Source organism: Danio rerio, chromosome 10 (genome assembly GCF_052040795.2).
Source record: "Danio rerio strain M-AB ecotype USA chromosome 10, GRCz13ab, whole genome shotgun sequence".
NCBI lineage: Eukaryota > Metazoa > Chordata > Actinopteri > Cypriniformes > Danionidae > Danio > Danio rerio.
In genome coordinates, this window is record NC_141030.1 from 36,776,616 (window position 1) to 36,798,374 (window position 21,759).

Genomic DNA, 21,759 nt, shown 5'->3' on the forward strand with positions numbered 1-21,759 from the left:
TTTGCTTTTATTTTTAGTATTTTTATTTAGCTTTCTATTTTGTTTAAAATACATTTATATTTTATTTCAGCTTCAGCTAATAAATATATTTTGTTAGTTTTAGTATAAAAGTATGAAACTTCAATATTAAATGTTCTGAAATATAAACTATAATATTATATTACACTATAAAATTATTTAGAAGTGTTTATCTTGCATTTTTTTCTTGTAATTTTAGTTGCCGTTTGTCATTTTAATTAGGTTGTCTTTCATTTCTGATAGCTTTCAATTTTATTTTCAGATATTTTTAAATTTAGTTTCAGATCTGTTTCAATTAAAAAAAAAATTCTAGTTATTACATTATTTATAATAATTCATGCAATATATAATATTAAAATATTGTGAAACATTTCTTCTGTCAATATGTAGTTGAATCAGATGTAGAATGTATAAAGACTTTTTTATTTTGCCGATTAACAAGTGTATGATAGATGGCTGTATTTATGTATTTGATGACATGAGACACCAATACTGTTTTGTCATTTGAAATCTATAAATAAATATTATTAAAGTTTTTTGAAATAACATAATGGAAAAGCATATACACAGTAAAACCCAACAGTCAACTTTATTAAATGAAATAAGTGTAGTTAACTCAACATTTACTGAAAGTTAATTCTACTCATCTAAAAAGAGTTTTGAACTTGATGTTGAATGAGTTAATAAAATACCTCATTACTTCAACTTAAATGGAGTAAGTTCACAGTACTTAGATAAGTTTAACTCAAATAGTTTGTAGCAATCGGTTTCCTCAAAGGGTTTGAGTTGCCTTAACTTACTGGGTTTTACAGTACTCAGTTGGTTTGAGTTCTCTTCAGTTATTGGGTTTTACTGTGCTCAAATTGCTTCGTTTACTCAAATGGATTAAGTTCACAGCACTCATTAGGATTAGTTTTTGAACTTAAATGGTTTGTTGCAATCGGTTTCCTCAAACCGAATTTTATTTACAGTATATACAGTAATTTATTACATAATTATTTTATGTTTTTTTATATAATTTTATTGAATAAAATTAATGTTTTAAATTGACTATGATATTACATTATATTACTAAGAGTTTTTTTTTACATTTTCATTTATAATTTTAGCTTTTAACAATAGTTGTGTTTTTCTTTTTAATTTGTTTTATTACTTCGCTTTTAATTTTACATATAGTTATATTTTATTTCAAATGTGTTTCAATCTAAAAAAGGCTCAAGTTTTACTTAATATATTTTATAATAATTTATACAATTGTATAATTATAAATGATGTAAAATTATTTATTTACATTGTAGTATTTATTACATAATTATCATATTTAAAGTTTTATATTTACTTTATTAAATAAAATGTAATTTCTCGTCAAAATCAAAATTTAGTCAAAAGCCAATAGTTTTACAGTTTAATACACTAGATAATATAAACTTTTATTTTTTTAGGTATGTTTTATTTAAAAATATTGTTTCCTATGAACTACAATATTACATTACACTATATTATTTAGAGTTTTTATCTTTAATTTTTGGTTTTAGAAATAATGTTGTGCTTAACATTTAAATTAGTTTGACTATTATTTTTATTTAATTTTCAATTTTAATTTCAGATATATTCACATTTTATTTTAGATCCGTTTCTATTTTTATTTTCTAGTTTTATAATAATTTATACAATTATATAATATTGAAATGATGTAACATTCAGCTGTTTATTACATAATTATTGCCCTATTATAAGTTTTTATTTTTGTTTTATTGTATTAACTATAAGATTATATTATAATGTTATTGTTGTGTATGTCATTTTAATTAGTTTGTTTTTATTTTTATACACCTTTTAATTTTAGATATATTTACATTTTATTCAAATTTTCAAAAATGTTCTACTTTTACTTCAATTTATTTTTATAATAATATATGCAATTCTATCATATTAAACCGATGTAGAATTATTTATTTACATTCCAATATTTAATAATTAATTTAATATCATCAATTAAAATATCATATTTTAGGTTTTTATATATTTTTTATTTAGCTTTTAACTTATTTTTATTTTTGTAAATTTTATTTAGTTTTATTTATTGTGTATCTATCTATCTATCTATCTATCTATCTATCTATCTATCTATCTATCTATCTATCTATCTATCTATCTATCTATCTATCTATCTATCTATCTATCTATCTATATATATATTGTATGTGTTTGTGTATATATAATAAAAAGAAATTAAAAACCACTAGACTAACTTACAACAAAATAAACTAAGTTAAAACTCCTAATCGATCACTTTACCAGAGCTTGATCTCAGCCAATCAGAGTTCAGAATCTCGACTTTCATTTTTACCAGCACGATTTTAATGTACGCTTGTGCTCAGAGGTGTGAAGCGAGCTCAATGTTGGTTTAAAAGTAGTAAAAACACTTCCGAACACTCCCGCTAACACACACCACAGCGCTCACACACATGCAGGTCTACACAGTGTACCGGTGTAACTATCATGAGATAATTTGTCAAGCTGTGATCACATTCGCAGACGCACAGACAGGACTGGACAAGCTCCAGATTTCACAGATACAAACACACATTCCCAGACGGGACGTCCCACTCCGGCACACATGCGCAGTGTACGCTACTCTCAAACACACACATACAATATAGGTAAGTCAAACACACAAGTACACACAGACACACCGTTGGCTCAGGATTCTCCAGACTGCAGTATTGTGGTAATTTCAGGATGTACTTAGTAGTGGTGAAGGCAGACAGTAGAACCTGCTGCAACAGGCCCTGGCAATTACTGTCTGTCTGCCTGCCTGTCAATCAACAGGTGTGGGTGGAGCTACATAGCTAGAGCTGTCTCTGTAGGTGCGTGTGTGTTTTTTGTGTTTGTGTGAGTGTTTGTTTGCGTCAGTGTGTTCACTTTTGTGTTTGTGTGTGTGTGTTTGTCTTTTTGTGTGTCTATTTATGTGTGTGTGTGTTTATGCGTGGGTTTTGTTTGTATGTCTATGTATATTTGTGTATGTGTTGGTTTTTGTGTTTATGTGTGCGTGTTTGTCTGTTCTTTTTTGTGGTTGTGTGTTTTTGTCTGTGTTTGTTTTTGTGTGTGTTTTTGTGTCTATGTGTGTTTTCATGTGTTTATGTTTGTGTTCTTTTTTGTGTTTGTGTCGGTATGTGTGTTTGTTTGTTTGTGTAAGTGTGCTTCAGTGTTTGTGTGTATGTTTTAGTGTATGTTGTTGCATCCTAAATCACAAACTATCCGTCCTCAATGCGGTCCATGATTTCTGGATTGATTACTAACATATATTTTAATTTATCCAAATGGAGGCTAGATTAAAAAGAAAAAAAAGAAAAACAATAAATCAAGGAAGAAAAAATGAATAAATAAATAAACAAACAAAGAATATACTCAAATAATGAAAAAATAAAAATAAAGTAAATAAAGAATTAATACACTGAATTAAGGCAAAAATCTAAAAAAATAAAAAATAAACAAATAATAATAAAGTAAACTATATACTCAAATAAGAAAATACAATTAAATACATAAAATAGATAAATAAATAAAATAAATAAATAATGAATACAGAATAAATAACTGAACAGATTTTTAAATAAAGCAACTAAGTAAATAAATAATAATAAAAGTAAATAATATAAAATAAATATAATATTAAATAAAAACAGGCAAATAAATAAATAATAAATTAGTAAGTAAATAAACAAATAATATACTCAAATAAAAAAATATATATATAAAGTGAATAAATAAATAAATAAAAAATGAATAAATAAATAAAAATAAATACAAATAAAATAAATAATAAACAAAACAAAAAAGAAAAAAATAATATCCTCAATTAAGGCAAAATATAAATCAAGTAAACAAGTACATAAATAAATAAGTAAATAATTTGTTATATAAAGTTTGAAGTTTTCTAAACCTGAACATATCACTATACTGTATAATCAAAAGTGTCAAGTCTAAATGTGAGCTGACAGTTAAGTCAATTTTTTTATATATCATAATCCATTAATTAGGCATATTTAAAATTACTAAGCTCATTATGCTCCTGGTGAAAACATTTACAGCTTAAACCTGAATGATATACAAATGCTTGAACAATACAGACAAACATTTCACTGTTATGACGTAAAATTAAATAAAAAATGCTAGCCTTAATAGTAACCTAGCAGTTATATCTTGGCTACAAGAGACTTCTTTAAACGAATCGCTAGTCTTTGCATAACAGTACAGAATAAAACAAAATGAAATACGGAGGGCGCAAACTGACAAGAGGATTGACATGATTACGTCTTATTAAAGACGCAATTATAACGAAGCAGTGCAAACCAAAACTTGTCTACTAGTCTGCTGCACACTAAACTGTACAGACTTTTAGGGCGTATCATGAGAAGGACGCAGCATGCGTGTACTGTAAGTGGTCTGAAGTTTTCCCAAGTTGAGTTAATGCTAACTCAGTTCCGCCAGAAGTTTTCTCTCTCTCTCATTCTCTCTGCAGTCCACAGTTTTGCCTAACAGGAGCTTGATCCATTACCCAGCCTCTCTCTCTAGGTGAAGTTTGTTCTTTCTAGAGCACAACTCTATCGAGCGGCCGAGCTAAAGATGCTTCGAGATGTCACATGAACCTTTGCGGCACCATTAACTTATTATAGATCAGCGCATCAGAACATTACCATATAAAAACTGAGGATCAGGGGGCCATTATCTCACCGTTAGAGAGCCAATTCGGAAGATTAAAAGGTGTTTGTGGGCCAGTGAATGCGGATTTTATTAGAATCCAAGTTTCTCCGTGTGTGGGGGGTTTTGAACGGAGCGGGTCTCTAAAGCCGTAGAAGTCATTAAGATGGCCTGCGCGTGCATATGTGTGTGTGTGTGTTTTAGACACTAGAGACGGAGGTCTCATAAATATGACTGATGTGTTTACAGTATTCTCGCCTCAGTGAAACACTACAGCAGTGAGTGTGTGTGTGTGTGTGAGCAAAAACATACCTGGGACATCGATTAATCTCTTGTACACGCTGAGGAAAGCAGCCTCTGATTCTTTACTTCTTTTACTCAAGGCGTCGATCTGAAACAATGAGGGGAAAAAAACACACAATAACTGAATTGCACGCATTTGGAACTGCAGGCTCAGTAATTGCATTGGCAACCAGGTTGAAATTTGCATACATTAGCAGAGATGACGAGCCCATTAAGGATGGCCATATGGAAAACAGCCTGTAAAAGGAGATTTTCGAACTCACACGCACCGCATTATATGCATCGCTTACCACCAATTCGACCTAAATAAAATGCCTAAGTGTACATAACCGCGACCCTTTGCATTCATTCATGTTTTGACGCGTGCAATATTTTTCCCCAGCGCTGGGTCGAGGCATTTTGGGGGCATGCTTCAGGTGTATACGCTCGGGCCGTTTCTGGTTCGCTTTATATAGAAGGTAATTATCAGGTATAAATCCAAATCCCTGCGAGCATGAGATGACAGAAACAGGTAATGAGGGACTCTGATAATGAGAAGAACTTTTGGCCTTAATATAGAGCGCCGCAGACACGTACGTATGGGCAAATTACATACTGTATCTGGGTTACGGCTCCCACTGCAAGGAGAGGCCTTCATCAGTTCCTGAAGATAGATGATTTTCAGAACGGTGGCTACAGTCGCTGAGGTGCCGCCCACTAACTTAATCTAGTAGTCACTTTGCCTAAAGATGCAATGATGTCAATGGAAAGTAATGAAGCTCAACAAAAATATGCGTTTTACACTTCCTTCAGTGATAAATCTTTAGGTTTGAGTTTGGATTTTCTTTCAGGAATGTAAACATCATTGTTTTTTTTTTTTTAAATTGAAACAATTGAGTTGTGTTAGTAAAGTGTTTTCTTCATGTCCAAGAGCAAATCGCTTAACAGATCTAATATATTGATAAATGTGCAATTTCTTCTAGGGATGCAGTAGTTTTCAGTTGCCATTATTGGCGGAAGAGTGAAAAACATGTGAAAACATGAGCAGAAAACTGCCTACGCATCAAGGCAGCTTTCACAGTGGACGCGGAAAGTGTTGTGCTATAAAACCCATTCATTTCATTTACTTGTGCTGCGCAGAAGTGTAGGTACACTTACAGGTTACAATAATTAATTATAGAGGAAGTAAACAAATAAATATTTTTATTTTATATCTCTATATAATTAATAACAATAAATTGCACATTTATATCTATTCGTATATTAGATCTGTGAAGCAATTTAGTGAAAAACAACTGAAAATATGAGCCGAAAACAGGTTATGCATCAAAGCAGCTTTCAAAGCCGACGCGGAAAGTGTTGTGCTATGAAACCCATTCATTAAATTTGCTTGTGCTGAACTAGAGCTGAGTAGGTACACTTACAGCTTACAATAATTAGTGATAGTGGAAGAAAGCAGATAAATAAATACATTTATTTTCTCCCTCTAAAATTATTAATAATAAATTGCAAACTCATATCTATTAGTATATTAGATCTGGAAAGCGATTTAGTGAAAAACGACTGAAAATATGTGCCGAAAACATGCTGTGTGTTGAAGCAGCTTTCACAACGGATGCGGAAAGTGTTGTGCTATGAAACCCATTCATTTCATTTGCTTGTGCTGCGCAGAAAAAGTGTAGGTGCACTTACATCTAACAATAATTAATTATAGGGAAAGTAAATGAATAAATATGTTTATTTTCTCCCTCTATAATTAAAAATAATAAATTACATATCTATATCTATTAGTATATTAGATATGTAAAAAGATTCAGTGAATAACAACTGAAAATATGAGCTGAAAACAGGCTATGCATCAAAGCAGCTTTCACAGCGGACATGGAAAGTGCTATGAAACCCATTCATTTCATTTGCTTGTACCGTGCAAGAGAGTACTAAAAAAAAGTACTAATATTAAATAATAACTTAAAAAATAAATTATATAATATAATATAATTAAATAATTGCTTACAGAGGAAGAAAGTAAATAAATAAGTACATTTATTTTCTCCCTCTATAATTAATAATATTTAAATTGTACATCTATATCAATTAGTATATTAGATCTGTGAAGAGATTTGCTCTTGGACATGAAAAAAACAAACAAACAAACATTACTAACACTTGTTTCTATTCAAGAAATGATGACGTTTATATTCCTGGAAGGAAATCCAGTCAGGAAAACAATGGAGGTGTTTGACCTGTAATCATTTTGCAACTCAAACAGCAAGATATTAAATTAAATATTATAATAAAGTAATATATTAAATTAAATTAATTTTAATAAATTATTGACATGAGTGGAAAAATGCATCATGATACATATTTTTGCATAACTCAAATGAAAACAAATATCGACAAGCGATAACCTATATTTATAAAGACGTCACTGTAGGGCTGGGCTGATAAACGATATCATATCAAATAGCGATAAAATTTATGTCGATAATGATAATAAGCTTGGGAAATTTTAACTCAGTATTGATTCTAAGAGCCAATCACACATCAGTAATATGCAGGAATCTATAATTGGGTTGATATTAGAGATTCACCAAATTTTCGGCCGCTGAAAATTATCGTTTCACTTTCCCGCCAACAGTTCACTTTCCCACCAGCAGTATGCACCTTCAGTCATGGTTGGGATACTCTTTTAAAAGTGGAAGCATTAAAAACTTATATCAAAATATATATGGATATCCAACAAAGAAAATAATTCATTATTAATTATTTGACATATCGCTCAGCTCTACATCATTGGATTAACCAGAAAGATTTTTATTAGTTTCGAATGGTCTCACACTCGGATGACCTTATCGACCCCTTGGTGCCAATATGTGACAGCTGGTACTGCAAACCCAATGCCATAACATACAGTACAACACGAGAGAAAGACAGAGCGAGAGCATGGAAGAGAAGAGGGAAAGGTAGCAATATATGCTCTTCAGTTTATACAGCTCTAATAAGGACACTGATCTCTCTTAATCTGAATACACACACAGCTGTGCTGATTCTGGGCAGATTACGATACATCATCCAACAGCCTTCTGTTACTATTCGACCAAAAACTATCCTGTTTAAACCCATATCTTGTCAACATAAACATTATTTGGCAATTGATTTCAATGTATTTGATGGCAAACCACTGCGAGGCTAAAAGTTTTGGTATAATACAACATTTTATGGTGTTTAAAACATTATTTTAATTAGACTAATATTATTATCAAAACATTGTCATGCAGGGTTGCATTGATGTCAATAAGATGAATTGTGGTAACCAATAAATAGACATCCAAATTTGACATTATCTTTTATGTAAGAACTAAAGGTAAATCACTAAAATCAATCTTTAAACTGGTACAAGTGCATGGAGGAAATAGTATTAAACCATTTCTCAAGCCGCTGAGACGAGCATTAATCAATGCCTTCAAAATGTGAGGGAGTCAAAGTGATGGTCTTGAACAAAGTATAGAAATGATAAAATGCCATGGCAGCACTTTCCCACAATGCACCTCTGCTGATGACGGTTTGCTGCAGAACCAGCATGCAGCCCATCCCAACTGGGCCAAATCTAATAAAGTGGGTCAAACCTGACAGGATACAAGGACCCAAATCAGTATGGCCTGTATACAGTAATTTAGGAGCTGCTAAAAACTGAGCTAAATCTTCACCTTGCTTAACCCGAGTTCTACATTCACAGCTGGAGTAAAGCACTGGAAAATTCCAAGACAGAGTCTGGTTTATCTAAATTCCAGCACTTAATATTGGTGATGATTTCCTAAGATTGGAGAATATCTCAAAGTCTGATGATATAAGAACTATATAAATCAATCAAGTAATATTTCAACCAAATCAAGTTTAATAACTAAAGCTAAAATTATTGTCATTCATTCATTCATCTTCTTTTCTGCTTAGTCCCTTTCTAAACAAGGGGTCGCCGCAGCGGAATGGACAGCCAACTTATCCAGCATATGATTTAAGCAGCAGATGCCCTTTCAGCCACAACCCAACACTGGGAAACACCCATACACTCTTGCATTCACACATGTACACTACAGACAATTTAAGCCATTGTTATATTAACTGAAAAATAAATAAAAGCTAAATAAACGTTATTTCAGCTGAACTTATTTCTTAATTGTTTCACTTTACTGACACAAAAAAAAAAAATATTAAAAAATAAAAAATTACTTCAGCAAGTTGACAAAAAGAAATCTTGTTTTCATTTCAGTTAGCCCTGGACACTGTTCAAATTGACTACCCTTTGTTGTTAGGAATGAAAACATCCGCTGAATTAAACTGTTGTAAAAATGCATCAGACAAATATTTACATTTTTTGTTTTTGCATAAATCTGTTAATCAACCTCAGTCCTGATCAAAACTACTAAATGTTTTTTTTAATTACAGGATTTTAACTGTTTAATGGCCAAGTTCACAAATGATGTCACTGATTTGGTGAAAAAAAAAAACACATACAATTACTTTTTATCACAGTCTTGGACATGTGAACGATTGATAACAACATTGGGATAAATGCATTGTTAGATTTTCATTTTTTTCTCAGTAATTTACTGATGGTGGCTGTTTTTGCTCCATCGACTTCCATTATAACCACATTTGTTGGTGCATAAATACACAGACTTTGTTTTTGTTTACTTCTGAGAGCTGAGATGCATATTTTGCACATCAAGATAGTGCATAAAGTGTCACACTCTCACAGACACACACACACTAATTTGCTGTTATGCTCCATATAAACACAGAAACTAGGCTTTTTATGCACAGGTGTATCTAAAGGGTTAATGGTGCCAACACATGATCAGCTGTAAAAATGACAAAATTTTACCTCTTCCCAACAGGGAAAACCAACAACAATCAAAAATACATGATTATATGGTGGCATGGTTTTTGTAATAAAAAAATGTGGTTATTAAGATCATTATAAAAAAAAATATTAATCCGATGCATTTTTACAGCAGTTTAATTCAGTAGATGTTTTTATCGCTAACATAACAAAAGGGAAGTCAATTTGCCCAGAGTATTTTATTGAGTTCTTCAAAAATTCAAAGCATTTTCTCAAAATATGTATCAAAATAACACGTCACAAAAAATCATTCTGCTAGCTCAGGGGTGTCCACACTCGGTCCTGGAGGGCCGGTGTCCTGCAAAGTTCAGTTCCAACCCCAATCAGACAGACCTGGGCTAGCTAATCAAGCTCTCATAAGGCTTTCTAGAAACATCCAAGCAGGTGTGTCGAGGCAAGTTGGAGCTATAATCTGCAGGACACCGGCCCTCCAGAGCCAAGTTTGGACACCTCTGTGCTAGCTGAAATTATTTATTAATTAATGGAAAATTTATTTGAATAAAATAAATACCCGATAAAAAAATTCAACCTTTTAAAAATGACTGTTTAATTGATAGCAAAATTAAAAAAAAAAAAATGTTGTTGCCTGCATACATTAATAGTGTCATATTTTAAATAATCTACAACAACCCAGCTTGAACCCTGAAAGTGTTGTTTACCGTTAGACCCGTTCACAGTTATTTTATTTTTTTTCCATGACGTCAAAACAGTCATGTGCGAAAGTTCATAAAATTCAAAAGTTTCCAAGTTATAATTAAAAGTTTGACGAAGACGCGAGTGGGATTTACAAGTCAGGAACTTGTAATTATAGCAGTTCTAACATGTCGCGAACGCAACATCAGATCCTCCAATGTTCTACTAGAGCTCAAAGCCTTCAAGAGCTACTGTTCCTGAACCTCATCGAAACGGCAGTACCACACGCACCCAAAAAAACAATGTGGTCTGAATCAACAGCATCGCTTTTATCCATTAAGCAAACGTTGAACTCCTGCGCTGTTTACATGTTCACAAGTGTTGTGTGTTTGGTCTTCCAGCAGCGGAACATCAAATAAAAGCTGTAAATCTGCAGCGCTGAGACTGCCGGCCTTGATGGATGGAACAGGGCAGTTGCCACTGTAAATATCCAACATGTAACAGACTTTTCACTCCTATGGGAAAGAAATTAAACATTTTCAGATGTTTCTTGCCGGAAAACATCTGGATCGGCCCAGGCAGGGCCAAGTTCTGCAGCCCTCTTGCAGATGGAGCAATTAAACTCGCCTCTCTTTCTCTCTCTCTCACTTTCTCTCTCTCTCTCGGCACGGGTCCACGTCTACCCCTGAAATCCAGCAGGAACCAATGTCAATTTTTAAACTCTCCGAGCTCTGAACCAGACAGGAGGTTAAGAGACTGTAAGGCTGCCCAGAAGCAGCGTATATATATATGCGTGACTCTGCGGATGCCGTCGCAGCTCAGCCTAGATTATCTGCTCTTCTCTTATTCTGCTAGCAGCTCAATCTGATGACCAGGCATCTGGCATTAACATGCTGCGGGACGTACACACACACACACACAAAGTCATGCAAATAGCCTTGCAGACATTACACCCCCTTAAAAAAACGAACACAAACGGCCGCAAGTAAGGGGACACTAGGGTTAGTCGACATGCACAGAAAGTTAAACTTTTGCACATATGAACATCTAATAAAACATAAAGGGTTAATAGTTCAAATGTCAATTCATTCCAACTCAGACCCAGCAAGATTTTCAGTCTTTTTTCAGTTTAACTTTAAAGAAGAATTTCGCTGAAAATGCGGTCCTTGGCTACCCATAAAAGGTAAACCAATAGCTACCAGGACTTTGAGAGTAAACTGGGGTAATGAAATTAATATCTGTGGCTCCTGACAATACATTAAGGTTTTATCAAGGGAAATGATCATAAAAGGAAAAATATTTACAACATTATTACAGTTTTTCCACAGCTATGACAAACAGTCTTGGATTAAATGCTAAACAATACAAACTAAAGGCTTCAAATTGCAGATATGTTGACATTACACAAGCAAACCTCTTTACTCCCTTTCATTATTCTGATTTGATATATTTATTGGTAATATTCACATTATCTAGCCACTGTTTTATGATTCACTTCCATGAAGTGGAACGGAACGCAGTTAATTAGGTTTCCAATGTCAGAAACCCCAAAATAATGAACAATAGCATAACACTTTTTTGCGACCCATTTGTAAGAGTTCTTAGCCCAACAGTACTCTAGCTAATGAAACATAAAGGGTTAATAATTCAGATGTCAATCTATTTCAACTCAGACTCAGGAAAATTTACAGTAGATGACTTTTTTTCTTTTTCAGTTTAACCTTAGAGAAGGATTTTGTCTGAAAATGCGGTCCTTGGCTACCCATAAAAGGTAAACCAATGGCTACCAGGGCTTTGAGAGAAAACTGGGCTAACAACATTAATGTATGTGGCTCCTGACAATCAATTTATCAATTGAAATAATCAGAAAATTAACAATATTTACAACTTAATTACCTTTAATCCACAGCTATGACAAACAGTTCTGAGTAAAAATTAGTAAAAACACAATTTGTTTTTGAAAAACCAAACTAAGGACTTCAAATTGCAGAAGATGTTGATATGCCACAAGCAAACCTCTTTACTCCCTTTCATTATTCTGATTTGACATATTCACTGGCAATATTCACATTATCTAGCCACTACTTTATGACTCCCTTCCTCAAAACGGAACAGAGCGCAGTTATTTAATTTTCCACTGTCAGAAACACAAAAATAACGAAAAATACCACACCACTTGTTTGAAACCCTTTCGTAAAAGTTACTAGCCCAAGAGTACAATTCTAAAGGGTGAAGTTACCAACTACATCTACTGTACGCTGACTGGTTTACAGAGAATCGTCCCTTGCATAAGCTGCAATCCAGGGAAGCGACAACACAAGAAAATAGACAGCCGAAACATAATATCACAATAATACAATGACAGCACACAGCAATGATTCATACTCAAATAAACAGCTACATGCCAAGAAGCAAAAACAGAATCAGCAGAATTGTCCTCCATTGTTGTTTTAGAGGCCGTTCCCATGTTAAGTCTATATGTGTGGAAATTGTGAGAAGCACTGTATGGGCTAACACAATTTGACGCAATTTTGACGCAATTTGTAAATGACCCCAATGGCTTACTTCTTCGAACAAAAATTACGACGACAACAACTTTTGGACTTACAGCATGCCTAACAAGGAAGGGGACAATCGGCAGTGGAATCAAAATCCTGATCAAGGTGGGCTGCACCAAATCATATTGTAGTGTACAGATCTATACCATACAGAGGCATTGGTCGACTTAGAGCCTAACAAATGCAAAACACATTCGCATGGATGGTTATTTGAAGGTGTGATCAACACTGCATTAAACGTGCCATATGTATGCTCATTTTGGGTGAGGGCACAAAGCAGATATTGCGCAGTGAGTAGTACTGACAGGTTATGTGATTCTAGTAAAAAGTGTCATAACTATCCCCAGTCTTCCCAACATCACATTTCACACCAAACACAGTCACTTCCAACGCTTTGAACCACACAACACGCAGCGACTATCTGGTGGCATCAAAAGCATGCCAGTTTAAACGGCGCTATTCCCTCACGTTCCAACCGGAACAGGCATTGAGAAGGGTGGGGGAAACAGTTATAAATAGCTCTTGTTTCTGTGGGGGAGCACAGACTTGGCACTGCTGAAAGCGGAGGCAGAAAACTCCATCAGTTCTACTGACCTGCATCGCCCTCAAAACACAAGACCAGCCTTCAAACATATTTGGGTCTCCAGTTGTCCGTTTTGGTTTAACTTTTTTATTTCATGAAGAGTGGCAGGATCACTTGAACTATTCCAACACTCAAACTTGAGGCATGCAAGATAGTATCGAGCCATTTCTCCAGCGCTGTCGTTATCTAGCAATATCTTCCACTATGCTGCAAACGTACTGTGGTTTATACACAATATAAACCAGGCAATCGAACCAAATGTGAAACCACGCTTAACACTTTTAGCATTCATATTTCAGTAAAGCTGTACAATACTATAGTTTGTTTAAAAGTGGAATTAGGTTTACAGCAGTTCACTCATATTTAAATGAACAGCACGAACAGTTGCAACAGAGTTACATTAATTTAATCAAGCCTGCCAATTGTGAACATATTTTTGGGATTTTGTGGCAATTTCTGGACTTGAAGCTATATGATGTCAGAAATGTGTTGTATGCGTTTCAGTGTATAAAAGAAGTTGGTTGATCTGCATTACATGCTGTATATTTAAACCAGATTCAAAGGTGGCTCAAAGTGTAAGGGCTGGGACACTTCATGCTGACGGCAAATAACTAGCACCAATGAAACTCAACTGTTGACACTGTACGTAAACACACCAAACGGATGAAAGTCAGCTGAAACAAGAGAACGTTTCTTTCTGATCCAGGGAGGCAGAAGTCAGTTTTCTCGTTCAACAAAGAAAAACCTTCCAAACTTCCAATGCGCACACAGCCGGCCTCTTTGCTTTCCTTTTCTGACTTGAATTGTTTACTTGCTACGTCACTTCACAATGCACACTCCCGCTCTGAGTCGTTGCGTTCACACCAGACTCGAAGTAAGCATCAATCGCGAATGTTTTACATGTTAAGTCAATGCAAAGACGCGATTAATGCAAATGACGCAGGGCAAATGAATTGCCATGAGTTGAGGATTTTGCCTGATTGTTTCATGCGGATTACTAGAGTTGGAAAATCAAACTTCAACAGACATTGGCACGCCGTTAACCAATTAGGAGCCTGCTCTTGTAGGAGCCTGATTATGACGTAGTGACTGTTGGTGTCCCGAGGGAAATATTACTGCCAACACAGAACAACAGTTCATCAAACAGAACTGGGCTCAGTCGGGAGCACTGCTAAAAGCCTTCATTATCCAGGTATAGTTTCTGGAGGAGTTGATGAACTCACATAGCTGGGTGCACCTCTGAAAGGATCTAATGGACTCAGACAGAGTGCTGAATGAATCTACAATGTTTTTCAGCCTTTCTAAAGCATATAAAGCACAGCTATTTTCTCAATAAAATTAGTGATAGCCATTCAGCAACGATGCTAGAGTTACCAGGCAGACAGAAGCCCCGTCCATGATGCGAATCTATGTCTATTATGAAGTGAATTTGACACATGAATGAAACGAATTTGACATGAGAATGAAGTGAGTAAACTCTAAATGTTCACGTGTCTATTTAGGCACAAATAGCGTGATTCATTTGCGCATACTGCATGTTGTGTGAACACAGCATTAAGCTGACGGTCTGATACAGATTCGACATGCTGATTCGGGCTAACAAGTTCCGATGTTTACCTGATGAGAGGCGACATGTGGAACACACCAAACTAAGGCTGATCATTAGCTCCTTAAAACACATGCATGTAAACACATTTCTGCCAAGCTTCGTCAGTGTTTGTTTGGAAGTGGACAGACTCTTTTCAGCAAGTTTTCTTGTTTGGTGCCAACCATTATATTTCGATGGCAGCACAGACACTTATTTAGATGATCCACAACAACAGAGTTCATTTCAATTGAACCCAATCTGCCAAATGTAAACAGATTTGGAAGATTTAGTAACAATGTTTGCACCTGAAACTACAAGCTAAACATTTCAAAAGAAAGAAAGAAAGAAAGAAAGAAAGACAGACAGACATACCAAAAGAAGAAAGAAAGAAAGAAAGACAGACAGACATACCAAAAGAAGAAAGAAAGAAAGAAAGAAAGAAAGAAAGAAAGAAAGAAAGAAAGAAAGAAAGAAAGAAAGAAAGAAAGAAAGAAAGAACATCCGCAGCCTACATGCATGCACAGTAACTTTGTTTGCCGGTATATATAGAAAGTATAATGCTCTCAGATTCCTCCACCACTGGCTCTGAATGCATTTATCTGAGCTGCCACTAACCTCCTCTTCTCCTCAGCACTTGGCCATGTTGAGCGTCTGCAGACTCTGGCCCGCTAAAATTAGTGCACAATTACGTCAAATCAATACTGACTTCCAAATTTGTAGAACTTCCACGGCACTCTGTAAACGGCTGCCAGAGTGATTAGCGCTCTTCACAGAGATCTTTGCTGGCGGGTCAAACTTACTCGCTTGCTCTTTCCATCTCGCACTCTTGCTTTCAGAATGCTGAATTTTCCACTTTGTAAATGATGATTATTTATTACCGAAATGAAGCTCGAGATAAGAAGCTAAATGGGGGCTTTTTCTTGTACTTACAAAAGCACAAAATCACTGAACTCTACATGCACTTAGGAGACCAAATAATTCAAGCAGTTTGTACATACTGTGACATAATGAATCAGCTTTTTTATTCACTGTTTATTACCCCTTTATCAGTGTTTTATCTTTGTCCTCCATAGGGTTGTAACGGTATGAATTTTTCACGGTATGATAATCGTCTAAAACAATACCACGGTTTGACGGTTTCGCGGTATACGGTATGTTACAAAATAATAGAACAGTGAAGCAAATTTGACTTTTTCCAAATAATATATTTTTAGTTACTATAAACAACACCACTTACAATGAACAAATAAAAATAAGAAAATAATAAATAATGTGTCAAAGTCCAAATAAAGTCCAAATAAACATGGTGCAAATCCTCAGTAAAAAATAGATATAAATATTTACTATACTATAAATAATTACATAACGAAACTAGATTCAATATGGAACATCCCTAGATTTTATGTGCCAGCAAGGATATGGTTGTCTATGGATATGGATATGGTTGTCTGCAATGCAGACAAACAGCTGCATCTTCATTTGCGTCTTTTGAAAACAGCAAGAGCAGCAGTTCGTCTTTGCTGTGTAACTGTTTTGTCATGTTTCTGTGCTGCTGTGCATGCAAAAGTACTTAGTATGAGAATTATTTCATGCAAAACTTTTTTTTTGCGTTTTATTTAGCCGCGCATAAATGTATGCCTTTCTCTCATTCCGTGTTGTTCAAAAAGCTTGGTCCACAAACAAAAGCGAAACCTATGCTTATTGGTTGTGATATAGCGAGTTTGAACCAATCTGGGCATGGAGGAGGGATAATGCATCAATGTATCATGTCTGATTTGTCCGGAGACACAGTGACGAGCGTTTCTTTGTCAAATCAGCATTGTCAAATGTTGATGACGTAACCGCACTGATTCCTCTGAAAGTCCGCGAATGTTATGTGATACAGCACTGGAAAGCTGAGATTCCCTTCTTTATGCCAATCTTTGAACTGTATGAATCGGATCAGCGGATCAAAAGTTGTTAAACATTTAAGAGCAATACTTATTTTTAGCCGTGGGCGGCTGTCTCGGTCTTTAAGGGTTAAAACCGTTGATATGCAATTGTTCATGGTATGATAATCGTGCACGTTCAAATCGTGGTAAACCGTCATACCGGTATATTGTTACAACCCTAGTCCTCCAACACAGTAGAGTAATAAAAATAAAATAAACTAAAATAAGAGCATTAAGTGTTTAACATTTGTTTTTTATTTGCATGTTCAAGACTTAATGCATTGACTAAACTTGACATTACACATTTGTCTTTTGGTGTAATAAAATAAAATAAATTTTATGTTTTTTAAAAATAAAATAAAATTTAATTTAATTGAAAAATTAAATTAAATTAAATTAAATTAAATTAAATAAGTGCATTAAGTCTTTAACATTTGTTTTTTATTTCGATGTTCAAGACTTAACGCATTGACTTTATTACACATTTGTCTTTTCGTGTAATAAAATTAAATTAAATTAAATTTAAAAATTAGATTAAAATTAAATTAAATTAATAAAATAAGTGCATTAAGTCTTTAAGATTTGTTTTTTTTATTTGCATGTTCAAGAGTTAATGCATTGACTTTATTACACATTTGTCTTTTGGTGTATAAAATAAAATAAAATAAAATAAAAATTTATTGAAATTTAATTTAATTAAATATAAAATAAATTAAATAAGTGCATTAAGTCTTTAATTTAGTCTTTTTTTTTTTTTTTTTTTTGCATGTTAAAGATTTACTGCACTTATTTTATTTCACATTTTTTGTATTTTGGTGTAATAATAAAAAAAAAAAAAATACCATTCAAAAAGTAGAATACATAAATAAATTCATGAATAGAACTGAAGGCCCCAACACATAAAGCCTTCTCAAACATCTGTAATATGACTTTACCCTTTAGACCAGATGTACAAATGAACAACAAAATAAAAACTTTTACAATTAAGTACAGTAACACCCCCCACACTCCATCTCTGATTTACACACACACACACACATACACACTCACACACGTGCAACCCCAAACAGGGCCCCAGCCGCGTGCTATGTACAGCTCCCTATTGTACTCTCATTTCCTGACAGGAAAAGAGGAGGCTCTCGCTCTCTCGAATGAGAAAAAAAAAATGACATGTGGCAAGGACTCTGCACTGACCCACGAGATCTGCGTCGCTCTGACTCAAACATGCTATTTTAACAAACCCACCGTTACAGGAAAACGGAAGATAGAAATTAAACAGAAAAAAACACCATTCACCCATCACAAACGGCTGCACTCATCAGCCATGTCTGCCATTATGAATTATATATACACACGCTCTAGCTTTTGTGTGTGTGTGTGTGTGTGTGTGTGTGTGTGTGTGTGTGTTAAAAATTGGGGCTGTAAAATTGAAGTCTCTTTGTCTATTTTAAGATTTAATGGATGGTCAGACTGACAAGACAAAAAAAACACACACAAGCAATCCCATCCCTCCTGCCAATTATCGTCAAATAGCTGACGTCTGAATTTTTATTATTATTATTTTTTATTTAAGTACTGGTCCGAGCAGTCAGGCTGTTTTGTCAAGGTCAGGCACTGTCAATAAGGACAATATTTGACGACGCAAAAAATAATAGACGGTATTAAAAGGATCACGCTGTTGGACTGGTGGGATGGGGGGGGGGGGTTATTTTTAACCGAGCAGAGATTTGAAGTGGGGCGACTACCTCCGTTAATGACAGGCTAGTCTTGGAGAACAGAGCTCTGAAACCACAATGAGCTATAATGGAGCAGTTATCCAGCGGTACTGGCTCATGAGAGGAGAACGGGGAGCCACTACTCACAGCGCTCACTTCATCAAACTTACATACAACCCTCGACAGCCTCTTAACGCAAGGTGCTGCTGAAGGCCGTCAAACGCTGCATTACATCTACAGGAAAATACTTCAACGCATGGTGGACGCATTTTTAAGGTCAAAGGAAAGGAAAATTGACACGCTCCTCTCGCTTTTTGTTATTTTTGGGCTATTTTGTGACACTTTATTAGACGGAATAGTGAAAGAGGAGCAGAAAATTAGTGGGGGGAATTATCGAGAGGCGTCACTGTCATTGTTTTCCACCGTAACAGGGCCAGAGCTGATTAAATATATATATATTATACGTTCACGCTCAATCTGCCCAGTTGGTGGAATGAACTCCCTAACTGCATCAGAACAGCAGAGTCACTCGCTACTTTCAAGAAACGACTAAAAACTCAACTATTTAGTCTCCTATACACTTCCTATTCTGCAATTGCCTCTCTGAATATCACACTAACTGTACCCAAAAATATATATATATATACTAATACTACTAATACTTCCTTTCTTAGACTTTACAGACCTGAAACTTGCTTTTAGCACTTATTCATTGTTGCTCTTAGTTGTGTAAATTGCTTCCTTGTCCTCATTTGTAAGTTGCTTTGGATAAAAGCGTCTGCTAAATGACTAAATGTAAATGTAAATGTAAATATATATATATATATATATATATATATATATATATATATATATATATATATATATATATATATATATATATATATATATATATATATAAATAATGTAAAAAGAGACTGGAAAAAGTGCAACTGTACTGTATATTTTCACAAATAAAAACATATTATATAGTATTTAGGACAAAAAATAATTAATATTTTTATAAAAGAAAAAAAAAAACATATACAATGACCATTCAACCACTTCCTGAAATTTAAGGCACAAAAAAGCCAGTAATAAGCCAGTGTTCTTTTATAAATAATAATTAAATCTTATAAAAAAAAAAATTTAACTAAATATTTTAAAAGAGAAAAAAAAAAAAAACTATCATCTATCTGAAGTACCTATGACTATCATGCAAACACTACTGAGCCATTATAATGTTATTCATAATAAAAGGTAGTGTGTATGTGAAAATGGTATGAAAAAAAATTGCAAATTTGTTGTTTAGTAAAGAGATATCAAATGTTATTTAAAACAAATATTAATTTTATATATATAAAACAAGAAATCAGGCCACACAAGAAATCATAAATTATTTCCATTTTATTTAAAATCTTAGTCTGAACAATCTTTTATTTCGAAAAATGACCAAATTCTCTTCGTTGCATCTCAGTCACATGTACGCCAAAATTTCAAGCAGCTAAATGAGTAAGAAACAGACGTCTTTGGAAAGTTTCTTTGCTAAGAGGAAAAGGCCCAATGAAGGACCCGCGAACTGCCAAGGAATGGACCCGCAACCCACTTGTCAACAAATCAGGTGAATCCAGCAAGATCAACAGCTGGAGATCGCAAAGAGCGACCTTTTAGTGGCCTTTCGCATATCATATCTTTTTTAGAGTTCGCAGCCGCGCAAGTTCGTTATTTCCAATGGAGATGTGCGTGCAAGTGGCATGATGCGCCCGCGCCTTCCAGACGCACCCAGTTGAATGAATGCCGCGAGGAGCACACCACGAGTCACATGACAAAAACTGACTGTTCAGCTTGTAAGGAATGTACAAACTTCGGTAGACTATCTTAGCCAAACACAGATTAGCCAAATACTGGAGTGTGGTTGATGGTCGCCTAGCAACCTACTGACCACACCTACCGGTCCGCTGTAAAATTGTCACGCATTGACCAGTCTACAATGATAGAAAAAAGTAGAGGACCACTGATTTATATGATATAATAAAAAGTGGTGTGAAATTATGAAAAAAGCCTGAAAAAATTTGAAATTGTGTTGTTTAGTATAGAGATATCACATAGTATTTAAAACAAAAATTTAATAAATATTTGTATAAAAGAAAAAGTATATAAGCTAGGATATATAGTAAAACATATAAGCTAGTTAAAAAGTATTTTTTTCACAAAACAGTTTTACAAAAAAATAATTAAACCTTTTAAAAACATATATAATAAATAAGTTACAGTTGAATAATAGGGTAAAATAACAAATCATCACTCTGAAGTAGCTTATCACGTAAACACTATTGGGCTATTTTGATGTTATATATGATATAATAAAAGATGGTGGGCTAATAAAGGCTTTATTTAAAGGGTAAGTTTCCTCAATAAGCACATCTGTTTAAATTTTAAAAAAAACAAGGCGAAGACTTAACCTGATTCCATATGTGGACGAATCTGCAGTTAAATACCTTGAAAACCTCAAATATTATGATGTAAAAGACCTATTGTTTAAAAGCGCAGCTATTTTTCAAAAGCGTAGGAATATCTTTTCAGATAATTTCACATTATTAGCACAGAAGTGTAGGAAACACTTCACGGTTCTCGTACTTGAGTTGGCTGGTAACTGGTAAGAGATTGAGAAACACTTAGAGCAAGTTATTCAGAGCAGCATAATCAAACCTAATCAAACTCGGTTTGATATCACGCAACAGTACAACTAATTGAGTGAATTACCAAGGAACATTAGGTGTAACTCTTTTAGCAAAATACAGCCTCCATCGCACTGAAATAGACCATAATTAACTTAAAGAATTTTTTTAAAAGGCTGGGCTCGAA

General features: G+C 34.2%; 1 protein-coding gene across 10 annotated transcripts in view; it reads right to left on the minus strand.

Annotated features, from left to right (window-relative positions):
- The window catches only part of cux1a (cut-like homeobox 1a), a 259,039-nt gene that overhangs the window by 122,259 nt on the left and 115,021 nt on the right, over nucleotides 1-21,759 (minus strand). For all 10 annotated transcript variants that reach the window (XR_015501310.1, XM_087270994.1, XM_087270993.1 and 7 more), the window contains exon 4: nucleotides 5,035-5,113. Coding sequence is in view for 9 of the 10 variants with exons in the window: in XM_087270994.1 (XP_087127120.1) it covers nucleotides 5,035-5,113 (79 nt within the window). In the remaining variant the exon portion in view is untranslated. The remainder of the gene's footprint in view (nucleotides 1-5,034; nucleotides 5,114-21,759) is intronic.